The sequence below is a fragment of the Lynx rufus genome, unplaced genomic scaffold, assembly GCF_022079265.1.
Source record: "Lynx rufus isolate CCGP_SWC_20201006 ecotype Redwood Valley unplaced genomic scaffold, mLynRuf1.p SCAF_18, whole genome shotgun sequence".
Classification (NCBI taxonomy): Eukaryota; Metazoa; Chordata; class Mammalia; order Carnivora; family Felidae; genus Lynx; species Lynx rufus.
Window position 1 is genome coordinate 35,100,241 of NW_025814832.1, and position 12,996 is coordinate 35,113,236.

Sequence of the window (12,996 nt, forward strand, 5' to 3'; positions counted from 1 at the left end):
GGTGCTGTGGATCAATACATTTGAATTCCTACGAATAACTCATTGGAATTAGTCAGACTGCTGACATTTGTAAGGTACATATTTTAAACAGTTCCTAATGTGGCACACATTGAGATCAGAAAGATGAATGAGACAAACTGTATGCCCAAATGATTGTGGATAACTGATTCAAACTCATAATTTTCTTTATTCTTTGTCTTGGATTGTGTAGGAATGGCTAAGCTCATTGCTCCTACTGCTTTTTTTGTATGAATATCCTATTTATCATGAAGCTCATGATTTTTCTTCACTGCCCGCCATGGACCTGGGACCAGTAGGTTCATTCAATGATACTACATTTGCTATTGCATTCACACCGGTCACCAATGTAACCCAGCAGATCATGGACAAAGTAGCCTTAGCCTCCTTCATGAAAGGTGAGTTTTCTGGCAACCAAAGAGAAGTATTTCTGATGGCAATATTTGGTTCAAGGGACTTTAGATGCGTGCATTTAATTTGCATTTCACTGGATAAACCATGTTACTTGTCAGATTTTCTAGATTATGTGAAATTGGAGTGCACAGTCTCAAGAGAGAACTCTTGATCTCGCATAGGATTTGGGGAAGCATGGAATATAGAGTTTGGCAGACTTTGAAAAGCAGGAGTGTTAAGGAAATCGTTGACATTGCCGTGGAAGCATTATTACTAAAATGAGGCTCTCCCTCCAGCGTTTGCTTGTGATGAGTGACAAAAACAGCTAGTCTTTCCTTGAGTTTGATTATAGGAATTCTTTCTCCACCTTTTTACTACCAAAAAACAGCTTTACTATATTTGAGGATTCTATGGAGGAGTGAGTATTCATTGTGTGTTTCAAATTTCCACGCTTCCGTGTTAAGATACTTATCAATGAAAAATAAGAGTAAATATGTGGATCCTGAGAAACTTAACAGAAACCCATGGGGGAGGGGAAGGAAAAAAAAAAGAGGTTAGAGTGGGAGAGAGCCAAAGCATAAGAGACTCTTAAAAACTGAGAACAAACTGAGGGTTGATGAGGGGTGGGAGGGAGGGGAGGGTAGGTGATGGGTATTGAAGAGGGCATCTTTTGGGATGAACACTGGGTGTTGTATGGAAACCAATTTGGCGATAAATTTCATATATTAAAAAAAGAAAAATAAGAGTATTATTACTGTCAGGATCACTTCCCTGAAAACTAATTTTTTTAAATCAGAGGAGAAGCAGCCTGGTGCAGAGGCAAGAGAACTAGTCTTAGAGTCAAAGAATGCTTGACTAAAAGTGTTTCTATGACTGGGTTTGCATTGAGTTTTGCAAGTCATCAACTTCTCTGAGCCACATTATCACCATAGTCAAGATATGATAAACAATGCTATGGTTTTCATGACTATTTCGGTTGAGAATGAGAGAATCCCAACTCAGCTTGTCTCAAAAAAAAGGGGGTGCTAGACGCTTAAAGGAAAAGAGTATGGATAGAGATGTGTCAACAACAAAGGAAGAAATACGTCTCCGATTCTTAGGTCTGTAGTATTGTGTGCTGGCCTCATTCTCAGGTTGGCTCCCCCAAACAGAAGCTGACTTAGTCTGTAGAATCTCCAGATTTAAGCCCTACCACAAACAACCCCTGTGAAAAGCGTACAGAACAGTTCAAAATAATTTTAGAGATTAGACCCGTTGGAAAAATGGTCTACTGTGGATTAATGTTGGTCTCGGTCCACCAAGAACTAATCTCATTGGATAGAAGAATATACTATTGTCATTGCCCATTGGCTGGGTTCCTACGTCACTTTGCAAACCACATCCAAACGACGTGGTATGTGAGTGGGAGAGTGGCAGTATCCCAGATGAATTTTGGAGTGCTTACTAGAAGGGGGACTGAATGTCAGGCAAATAAAAACAATTCTTTGCAAATATAAATGCATACCTCCAAGGGGAATCTATGGTGATCGCCCTATAATTGTGAGTTGAGTTATAATTTAAAAATGGATTAGAGCTTGCACAACTTTGTGAATATGCTAGAAATCATGAAGTTGTACAGTTTAAAGGATGAATTTTATGTTCTATGAATTATATCTCAGTTTTTAAAAAGAACCTAAAAATCTGCCTTGGAAGGTACTTCATGTTAATTTTGAACACCGTAACTCTCCACCACGAGTGTTACTGTGAGGAGAACTTTTGGATCTTTTTCTGCCCAGTCCCTGGAAATCCATAAAATGTCTCTTCTCTTTGTCACCTTATGCCCCATGATGCTAGTACAGCGTATGTAACCATTAATTTTGTGCTTGGATTCTGACTCCTTAACTGTATTGAGTATCCAGAAGTCCACCTGTCTGTAATCTATTTGGAGGTTCTGTGGTCACAGTTCCCAAATTATGTTGGGCTTTTCCTTCCTGTCCATGCTTCGCTGCACACTTCCAGGACAGGTGGATGGTTTACAGCCAAACTTGTTTTCCCATCACGCCTCACCAACCACCTCTGCCTTACTTCCTTCCAAATTGGAATGTTTACATTGTGCATCTCACCTGCAAACACTGACCCCACTTCTGATTCAAGATCATAGCCTGATCGCCCTCCACCTAAGGTGTAGTCTCCTTGTCTATCCCAACACATGTTTGCCTTGGTTCACAGATGTCCTCCTAGGAAGTCACAACGCTATGAATTTGTGCCTCTCAGCAACACCCTGGTTCAAAGTCCCCTGCAACAGTTAATAAATGTTCATTAAATGACTACCGCACACAGGGTCTTTACGTCAAGTTTATCTTTACAATGAACGCGTTGTTATCTTTGTGTCATAAATAATGTAACTAAAATTGTAAATATTCATTAAATGCTATCGTGTGCTAGATTTTTATAGAGACTTTATTCTGTAGTAATAGAATATGATTCTATCATATTGTTATTATGTATTTTACTTTTTTATACTCTAGTAATATTCTGTACTACTAAAAATAGATATTATTATGTTTATTTTACAAACAGTGGAGATTGAGTAATAAAGGTTATGTGACTTGCTCAGGATCACATGGGTTTAAGGAATAGATTCCAGGAAAAAAAAAAAGTAGTTTTATCAAAATACATGCTGCCTTCTTTTTTGACTTCATCTTCAACACTCCCATCCAACCCAGGACTCTCTTTGTATTCCTTCTCATCTTTTCAGTCTTAATGAGACATCTGTATGGTGTTGAATACACTATCTGCAGAAAAGAGGGATTATTTTAGTGATGTCAACATAGTCGACATATTTTTTTAAATTTCTCACTCTTGTTTTTAGTCTATTTAGCATACTGTCAGGATTATTAAAGGAAAAAGAATTTTTATAATCATTTCTACCTGCTGTAAACCAGAGACTAAGCCAGAGACTAACTGTGATTTAAAAAAAAGATATATGCATGTGTTTACTACCATTGGAGATTTATTGCAAAGCTAATTCTTATGTGAATAGTTTAATTGGAATGGAGTAATATTATACGTAATTGAAATTGGTTCAAGAACTACAAATGAAAATAAAATAACTAATTTTCATGGAGTCCTTCCGAATGTGTCTAGATGAACGTTAGCAATGTCTGTTCCCAAATTTTACTCCTCCTGACTTACTCAACGGTGATATTTGATTTTGTTTTATTTCCAGTGAAAGCTCTAATAAGCAATTTAACATGGCCTCCTAAAGTTGATGTCTTGTAATTTACTAATCAATATATTCCTTTCTTGTAATGGCAGAGAGAGAAGTCTTGGGACTGTCCAGTGAAGAAGATATTCAAGAATTAAGGACACATTATCTTGCAGAAATAATACAAGTCAGCTTTTCTAATACATTCTCGTATCATTTGAAATTCTCGCTGGGATACAGAATCCCAACAATCAAGGAACACAGGGAACATACAGGTAACTAGCTAGCTACCCAGTTCCACTGCTCTCTATTACAATTATGTTATAGGCTGTACATGGGAACATATGTTAGCACAGCAAATTTAAAACCCCTGCCTGTGATGTGATGTCAATAGGATAATCAACACATTTTAAAAATGTATAGTGGTTTTGGGGTTTATTAATATACTGTATTAGATGGTTATTATATATGGTTATACATATGTACATATATTTATACATGTATTGTACACATGTATTATATGTACATGTATTATATGCATGTATTATATGTACATATACACATATGTACATATACACATATATGTACATTATATACACATGTATTATATGTACATATATATTTACACAGATACGTGTATATGTATACACATGCATGTATATGTATACATATCTATTATATGTAATATGCAGTTGTAATACATTAATTTTAAAGGAAAGTATATTTGTTTATGGATAAAATAGAATAAACTTCTCTTCAAGTGTCTGAGTAAGTTTATTCTTGAGGGCCCAAAATGAAGAAGTCACCAAATCCAAACTGATTATTATTAATACTGTATGGTTTTGTCAGTCTCAGTAACGAAGAGATTTAGGTTTTAGCTGCATGAGGAGAGGTGAGAAGATCTGGGGTTTAAATGAGATGAAAATTTCTATATTAATGTGGAACTTGAGGAGACCCTATACTCAGTGAAGAAGTGGACAAGAAAAAAAGCCAAGATGGTCTTTAAAAGAGTGAAATTATAAGTAATTAACACAGTATGCTATTGCCATAGTAAAAGACCAATGAAACAGAAGGAAACCTGGAAAAGTCTCACCTAAACATGAAAACTAACATATGACTGAGAAGACATTGTGATCAGTGCTGGGAAAATTCTCTCTCCATAAAGAATAAAATGAAATTATCTCATTCTTAACAGTCAATTCCAAGTACAGAACTCAGTGGAAAACAAATTACTATAAACTGTCTAGAAGTCAATATAGAAGAGTATATTTATAACTGTTGGATAAAATAGAATTCTTAAAGCAAAAAATGCATCAACTACAAAAGAAAAGACGGCTAAATTCAACTAGATAAAAATTAAAGAATTACCTTCACCAAAAGACCTCAGAGAGAGAGTGAAAAGTAAAGGCAAAACTTGTGATGAAATGTTTATACAAATAAAACTAACAATGGGGCACCTGGGTGCCTCCGTCGGTTAAGCATCTGACTTCGGTTCAGGTCATGATCTTGTGGTTTTTGAGTTCGAGCCCTGCATCGGGCTCTGTGCTGACAGCTCGGAGCCTAGAGCCTGCTTCAGAATCTGGGTCTCCCTCTCTCTCTGCCCCTCCCCTGCTCATGCTCTGTGTCTGTCTCTCAATAATAAATAAAATGTTAAAAATTTTTTTTTAAAAAAAACTAACAAAAGGTCAATAACCAGAATATAGAAAGATTTTCTTTGGATAAATAAGGGGGAAAAAACATAGAAATAGGAAAGGAGTGAAAGATATAAATAGGAACTTTGTAGAAGGAGAAACACAGATCCAGAATGCACACATGGACAGATGTTTACCTGCATTAGCATTCAGGCAAATGCATTTTGAAACCACGTTTAACCAGATTGGCAAAGAACAGTAAATAGAACAATACAAAGTATTGACAAGGATCTGTAACAAAGAAAATCCAATTGTTATAAAGTATTTTAATTCCACAAAAATTGAGAAATTTTATTATTACTTTGAAGATGTGTATAACCTGTAACCCAGCATCATAGGAATTTTATTAGGGAAAATCTCATGCCTATTGAAGATTTGCAGCCTATTCTCCTCTCCTTCCTTAGGGCATAGAATAATTGTTTTTAGCTATAATTAGATACCTAGACTCAAGGCATTGAAAAGCAGATGTGAGTTCTCTACAACCTTTCCTCGCATACTTCTGCAAGCTAGATAGAAACCCTGTCACCTTGGGACCCTTAGATGTGAAACAGAGGACCTTGCACCCCTCCTTCCAAATATCTGTGCTGAATCTATAGTCTGAGAAGTAAACTTTTGCTGTGAAAAGACATTGAGATCTGAGGGTTGTTTGTTACTAGGCATATTGTAGACTATCCTGACTGATACACACATATTATGAGAAGACATATATAAGGACTTTCATAGCAGTAACCTTTTTTTTTTCTTTGCAATAGTAAAAAGAAAAAAAAACCTAACCAAATTATCAATAAGAGAATGGATAAATACATTGAATTATTTTCTTTCAATGTGGTTCTACACAATCATAAGAAGAAAAAATAAGGCCATAAATTTCAAAATCATAATATAGAATAAATGAAACAAAACACAGAACAATCACTGTAATGAGATGCAAGATATAAATAATTTTTTAAAAATTTTAATATTTATTTTTTTTTGAGAGAGAGACAGATTGCTAGTAGGGGAGGGGCAGAGAGAGAGAGGGGGAGACCCAGAATCGGAAGCAGGCTCCAGGCTCTGGCTGCCAGCATAGAGCCCAATGCAGGGCTTGAACTCACGGGTCATGAGATCATGACCTGAGCAGAAGTCATTTAACCGACTGTGCCACCCAGATGCCCCAAAAGTTCTAAATTACATGTATAGTTTTGAGATACATTGTAAAAGCTTAAAGGCATACTTGAACACAAAGTTCAGGAAAGCAGTGAGCCAATTAGGATCTCGGTGCTAGGAAAAGCAATTAGATCCTAGGCAATATACTGGGGTTTGCAATTGTATTTGTAATGATTTATTTATTTTTAAAATTTGGCCACGGGTACCTATGTGTTCATCGATTTAGGCCTGAACTATTTTGAAATGATTTTTAAACGGTTAAAATTTTAATGAAACTCACACATAATTCCAATATTCAATTTTAATTTTTCATATTAAATAATGTCTCTTTTTTTAAATGTTTATTTAGTTTTGACAGAGAAAGAGAGACACAAAATCCAAAGTAGGCTCCAGGCTCCAGGCTCTAAGCTGTCAGTGCAGAACCCAATGCAGCGTTCAAACTCACAAACTGTGAGATCATGACCCAAGCCGAAGTCGGACGCTTAAGTGACTAAGTCACCCAGGTGCCCCATAAATAGTGTCTCTTTAATGCAGTTTCATACTCAATGGACTGATAAGCTTTTTTTTCTTTTTCTTTTTTTTTTTTTTTTTTGGTAAGAGTTTTTTCTTCAAAAGATGTTCCGATTGACATGAATTAAACATAGTAGGTCATGCCCTCCAAACTCCCAGTTGCTCATTACTGCCTGTGGTGTATTTAATGCTAGGCAAAGCTTTAGTTCTCAATCCGTGTGAGACCTACTAATCCTTGGAAACACAAAAAGATTTTGTTTTGACGATACAAAATCGTGAAGAGAAGAGCTCAACAAGATTCTTTCTTTTTTTAATTTTTTAATGTTTAGTTTTGAGAGAGAGAGAGAGAGAGAGCACAGGGGAGGGGCAGAGAGACAGAGGGAGACACAGAATCGGAAACAGGCTCAAGGCTCTGAGATGTCAGTACAGAGCTGATGCAGGGCTTGAACTCACAAACCACGAGATCGTGACCTGAGCTGAAGTCAGACACTTAAGTGACTTGGCCACCCAGGTAGCCCCTCAACAAGAGTCTCGATGGGTGAAGAAGCACAGAAGGTAGTGGAAGAAAGCACGGTGAATTCTCATTTAATGCAGAATGTTCCCTACAAGTACTCTGCCTGCCCTGCTTTGAGAATCATTACTCCCATTTATATTTTCCTTTTTTTTAATTTTTTTTTTATGCTTTGTTTATTTTTGACAGAGAGAGACAGTAAGACAGAGTATGAGTGGGAGAGGAACAGAGAGAGAGGGAGGGAGATACAGAATCCAAAGCGGGATCCAGGCTCTGAGCTGTCAGCACAGAGCCCAATGCGGGGCTTGAAATCATGAACTGCGAGATCATGACCTGAGCCAAAGTCGGACACTTAACCGACTGAGCCACCCAGGCGCCCCCCCCATTTATCTTTTCTTAGGCTTTGAGTCAAAATAACATTTGGAATCTGTAGCCATTGTAAAGTGCACTGTCTCCTGCGATCAGAGCTGAAACCATCCATCATCTTTTTTCCTTAAAGGTCATTGTTTTGAAATGAGTACTGAAGAGGTTAGCTGCCAAGTTTCACAATACTGGGAAAAAGGTTTTCTGGCTCTTCAAGCCGCTATCAATGCTGCTATTATAGAAGTGAGTACGAATGTTCCCAGCTAACTAACGTTCCATGCAGATTAACGGTATGAGAAGCCTCAAAAGTTTCATGGAAGAATACAGAAATGGGTAGCCTTATTCTTTCGCTTGATCACTGGTTTTGTTTTCTTTTTTTTTTTTCCTAAGTTTTATTTATTTATTTTTGAGACAGAGTATGTGTGTGCAAGCGGGGGGAGGGGCAGAGAGACAGTGAGACAGAAAGAATCCCAAGAAACCCAGGAGAGAATCCCACACTAACAGCATGGAGCCCAATGAGGGACTCGAACCCGCAAGCTGTGAGATCATGACCTGAGCCGAAATCAAGAGCCTGATGCTCAACTGACTGAGCCACCCAGGTGCTCTGATCACTGGTTTCTTTAGATCGAAGTTTATTTAAGTTGATATGCCGTGGGGACAATAGACATACATGGAAGGGAAATTTTCTCTCCCAAGGACTCAACCTTGTCAGGAAGCCAGGCATTTAATAAGAATCTTAGTAGAATGGGAAAAGGAGATGCAAATAAAGTCCCTGTAAGTAAACAAGCAAAACTTCTCAGCCTAGAATGCCATGGAAGAATTCCTAATCGAAGTAACATTAAAACTGAAGCTTAAGGTAAGATTTGCCAAGTACGTAAGGTCATAAAGGCACTTCAAGCACATTGTAGGGCAGTGTTAGGCGGGGAGGTGATAAAACACACAGTAAATTTGGAGAACTGTGAGAACCTCAGAATGCCTGGAATCCAGGCTCCAAGTGGGCCAGTGGTGGAAGAAGGGAGTAAAAAGTTAGGCTAGCGTCACAGCCAGACCGACCAGTTACGTATTCAGAGGAAAACAGACGATTGAAAAGGAAACGAACGTGCTATCCATTAAAATACAAATTTTGTTTACTGATGTATTTCCTCAGACCGCAACAAATCATTCAGTAATGGAGGAATTGATGTCTGTCACTGGAAAAAATATGAAGATACATCCTTTTGTTTATCAAGGAGGTGTTGCCACTGATTTCTTCATTTTCTTCTGCATCATTTCCTTTTCCTCATTCGTTTATTATGCGTCTATTAACGTTACAAGGGAGAGGAAGAAGATGAAGGGCTTGATGAGGATGATGGGTCTTCGAGATTCGGCATTCTGGTGAGTAAAGCGTAGCACAAATGAGTGAATGTCGGGATTCGGGGAAAGTGGGCTTCTTCAAAGCATCAGCACTCAAACTGAATGATTTTCCAGCTCTTCCCTATGAATGGGGTAAATTCTCCTTGATGTAATGCTTGTCAGGATAAGGCTGTGGATTACGAGGCTTTTTGGACTGAAGAAGAAACATCAGGGTTGGGTTTGTGAGGTGGCTGTGAGGTAGAAATAGTGAGGGACGGCCGTTGAGTCTACTGGTAAGAGACTCAAGGTAGAAATGGTGCATTTGGGTTTCTAAGCCAGGCGGCCGTGGAAGTCAAGCCAGGATGGTACTGAAAGGGGAAAAAAGAAGTCAAGGGTTAGAGCTCTCTTGAGACTGAAGATCTAGCATGATGGATATATTTGAGGGAACAAGTCAGCTGTATGCGATGGCGAAGAGGGGCTGTGTAGTTTGAATTTAAAATCTTGGGAGCTGGGTGATTCCAAGGATGGACAAAGCCCTGTGTTGAGAGAGAACCTGAGCATGACTGAAAAAGCATAGATGTGATGTTCGTCACGAGGGGAAGGTAAAATAACAGAGACACTCGGAGGCCAGGCGGAATATGGGAAGGGCGACAAATTTGGAATCTGGAAGAAAATCCTATAGATTAATATTGAACTCTTTTTTTAAATAAGTTTGTTTATTTTGAGAGAAAGAGAGCATGCGAGCAAGGGAGGAGGAGAGAGAGAGAGGCTGATGCCGGGCTTGAACTCCATACCGTGAGATCATGACCTGAGCCGAAACCAAGAGTCTGATGCTTAACCGAGCCACCCAGGCACCCCTATTGAACTCTTCATTGAGTTAATATTGGAGGGAAGTATGGCCAAGCAGTGAAATCTAATGACTCTAGACTTGAAACATAGTTACTTGACATCTTTGTTCAGTAAGTCCTTTGTGTATAAAATGAAGGAAATAATGGTGTTTCTGCGTAGAGCTGTGGTGGGCATAACGTGATTCGATATTTGCTAAGTTTGTAAAACACGGTCCAGCATGGAGTAATTGCTATATGTGTGGGCTATTATTTTGTTGGTTTTGCTGCTATCTTTGCCTTTTATTTCATTATATCCTTCAAAGAATATTAATCCACGTGAGAAAAGAATTGAAGAAAGGAAAGTGAACTCTCCTAGCTTAACAGTAAATGGATGGAGTTAGAGACCAAGTATGTAGACTTTTTGGTGTACGCATCCAGAGAAAGAAGAAAGCTTCCGCAAAAAGAGAAAGTGACAGCACTACACATAAGGAGGAATTTTTTTTAACTCTGAGGAAATTCATAAAGCTCCTCACCCCTAGACAGGCCCCAGAGAGGAGAAAAGATCTGAGATTCAGGGCGCCTGGGTGGCTCAGTCAGTTAAGCATCCAACTCTTGATTTCAGCTCAGGTCATGATCTCACAGTTCATGAGTTCAAGCCCCGTGTTGGGTTCTGTGCTGACAGCGCGGAGCCTGCTTGGGATTCTGTCTCTCCCTCTCTTTCTCAAAGTAAATAAATAAATTAAAACTAAAAAAAAAAAAAAAAAAAATGTGAGATGCATGGAGGGGTTACTCTGTACTAGGACAGGGTCCCGCATAGACATGACTTCATTGATCTAATACTGTAATATTATTCCTATTGTCCAGAGCAATAACAAAACAATGAGGGGTTACAAAGTTTGCCCGAGGTCACAGAGTATGAGTACAGCAGAGAAAAATCTTTGAACCAAAATCAATCAGACTGGAAGACTATTTTCTCCTTTTCTCCACAATGCTACGTGTGTGTGCGTGTATTTATGGGTGTGTATTTATGAAATTAATTTTAGGAAGACGAATATTCCTAATTCCTAGAGAATTCTTCCCAACACATTTTCCTTGTATTTACATATCCTAAAACTCAATAAATATCTACCGAAAGGATGAGTGAATCGATGAATAATGTTAGAATCGATCCCAGGTCCTCCTTTCAATGAAACAGGAAATACTCGGGGCGCCTGGGTGGTGCAGTCGGTTAAGCGCCCGACTTCAGCCAGGTCACGATCTCGCGGTCCGTGAGTTCGAGCCCCGCGTCAGGCTCTGGGCTGATGGCTCGGAGCCTGGAGCCTGTTTCCGATTCTGTGTCTCCCTCTCTCTCTGCCCCTCCCCCGTTCATGCTCTGTCTCTCTCTGTCCCAAAAATAAATAAACGTTGAAAAAAAAAAAAAAAAGAAAAAAAGAAACAGGAAATACTAAAATAAAATCTTGTTTCCACCTTAGGCTCTCCTGGGGTTTACTCTATGCCGTCTTCATCTTCATTATGGCGCTTTGCTTGGCACTTGTTATAAAATCTGTCCAGTTTGTCATTCTGACTGGCTTCGTGGCGATCTTCATCCTTTTTTTCCTCTATGGACTGTCTCTGGTGAGTTGGTGAACTAAATTGCTTTCCATTCAACTCTGACCCTAAGGATCAAGTGTTGGTTTCCAATTAGGTTAATTATTCTCCATATCCCTTTTCATCACTGTCTGCTATTTGCCTGAGAACATCTATATATGTGATCTATAGTGTTTTGTAATGCCAGCTTATAGTGCAATTTGTAGAGAATAGTTTTGTATTATAGACAAAAAAGATGTAACTCTAATTTTGTGTATTAAATCCTTTATTTTGTTATGCTAATGATAATCCTTAGAGAAATATCAAGCAAATGGATCTTCTCTCATTTTAGATAGCTTTGGCTTTTCTCATGAGCGTCTTGGTAAAGAAATCTTTCCTCACTGGTCTGGTCGTGTTCCTTCTTACCGTCTTTTGGGGGAGTTTGGGATTTACGGCATTGTACAGGCACCTTCCTACATCCTTGGAGTGGATTTTAAGTTTTCTGAGCCCCTTTGCCTTCACGCTTGGAATGGCCCAGGTGAGAAACAATCTGATTGTTTATCGATGGCATTTCCTAAGCATCTTTCCCCTCTGGAATTCAGTTGTCTATCGTCGTCTCTATGATGAGCATTGTAAGATTTAAAGCCCCAGTGCACAACACTTGGAAATTGCAAAGGTGAACTTGTAAAGCTTTGGATACACTGAGCTCAGCAAAATAAGCCATTTGGTGAGTGAGAAAATGGGAGATCAATATATAATTCGTTAGAGACAATCTAAAGCATTTCCTTTGACTATTAATTAAATATGTATCTGATGCTGCAAATCTAAGTCTAAATCGTTATTCCAGTTTGTAGTTTGACTTAGTAATTGAATAGCTTAGTGATTGATGGTCCAAAGCACCATGTAAAAGAAAATTAAAGGTTAAAAACCTCTTGAAAATACATGAATTGACCAGTGAATTACGTTTCTGCTCATCAAGTGTCCTTTGTCTTTATCTGATTCTCACCGTGAACTCACTTTGCTGTCCCTCCAATTAAATGGCAATGTTGATCATTACATACATAATTCTTAAGGAAAGGATTATTAATTATAGAAGACCCATTAACTTGAACATTATAGACAAGCCCACTTTTTCCACTGGTTCTCCTTAAACACACCAATTTTTTTGTGTGGGTTTCTTTTTTTTTTTCCCCCAAGAGCATGAACTCCTTCTCATGTAGTAATTTTCGAGCAGGACCGTACCTTTGTCCTATTTGGTAAAAATGTATCTAAGGTTAAGCTCAAATGTCATTTTTTCCCATATTTCCCTTCCTCCTCCTAATGCTCCATTTTCACTTGGTACATAGTTGAATCACAGTCATTACTAAATTTCGTTATACTTGGTCACCTGCCTATGCCTTCCAAAGATTTGAGAATTTTAACGTATGCAGTTTCATTCAACTTTGTACTCCC

The 12,996-nt window shown here is 38.4% G+C and overlaps 1 protein-coding gene across 1 annotated transcript in view; it reads left to right on the forward strand.

The window, feature by feature from the left end:
- The first annotated feature begins 223 nt into the window (after positions 1 to 223).
- The window catches only part of LOC124512895 (ABC-type organic anion transporter ABCA8-like), a 64,053-nt gene continuing 51,280 nt past the window's right edge, over positions 224 to 12,996 (forward strand). Inside the window, exons 1-6 of the mRNA XM_047080533.1 lie at positions 224 to 416; positions 3,709 to 3,873; positions 7,956 to 8,062; positions 8,967 to 9,193; positions 11,451 to 11,592; positions 11,897 to 12,082. Coding sequence (XP_046936489.1) covers positions 299 to 416; positions 3,709 to 3,873; positions 7,956 to 8,062; positions 8,967 to 9,193; positions 11,451 to 11,592; positions 11,897 to 12,082 — 945 coding nt within the window. The 5' untranslated portion in view covers positions 224 to 298. The remainder of the gene's footprint in view (positions 417 to 3,708; positions 3,874 to 7,955; positions 8,063 to 8,966; positions 9,194 to 11,450; positions 11,593 to 11,896; positions 12,083 to 12,996) is intronic.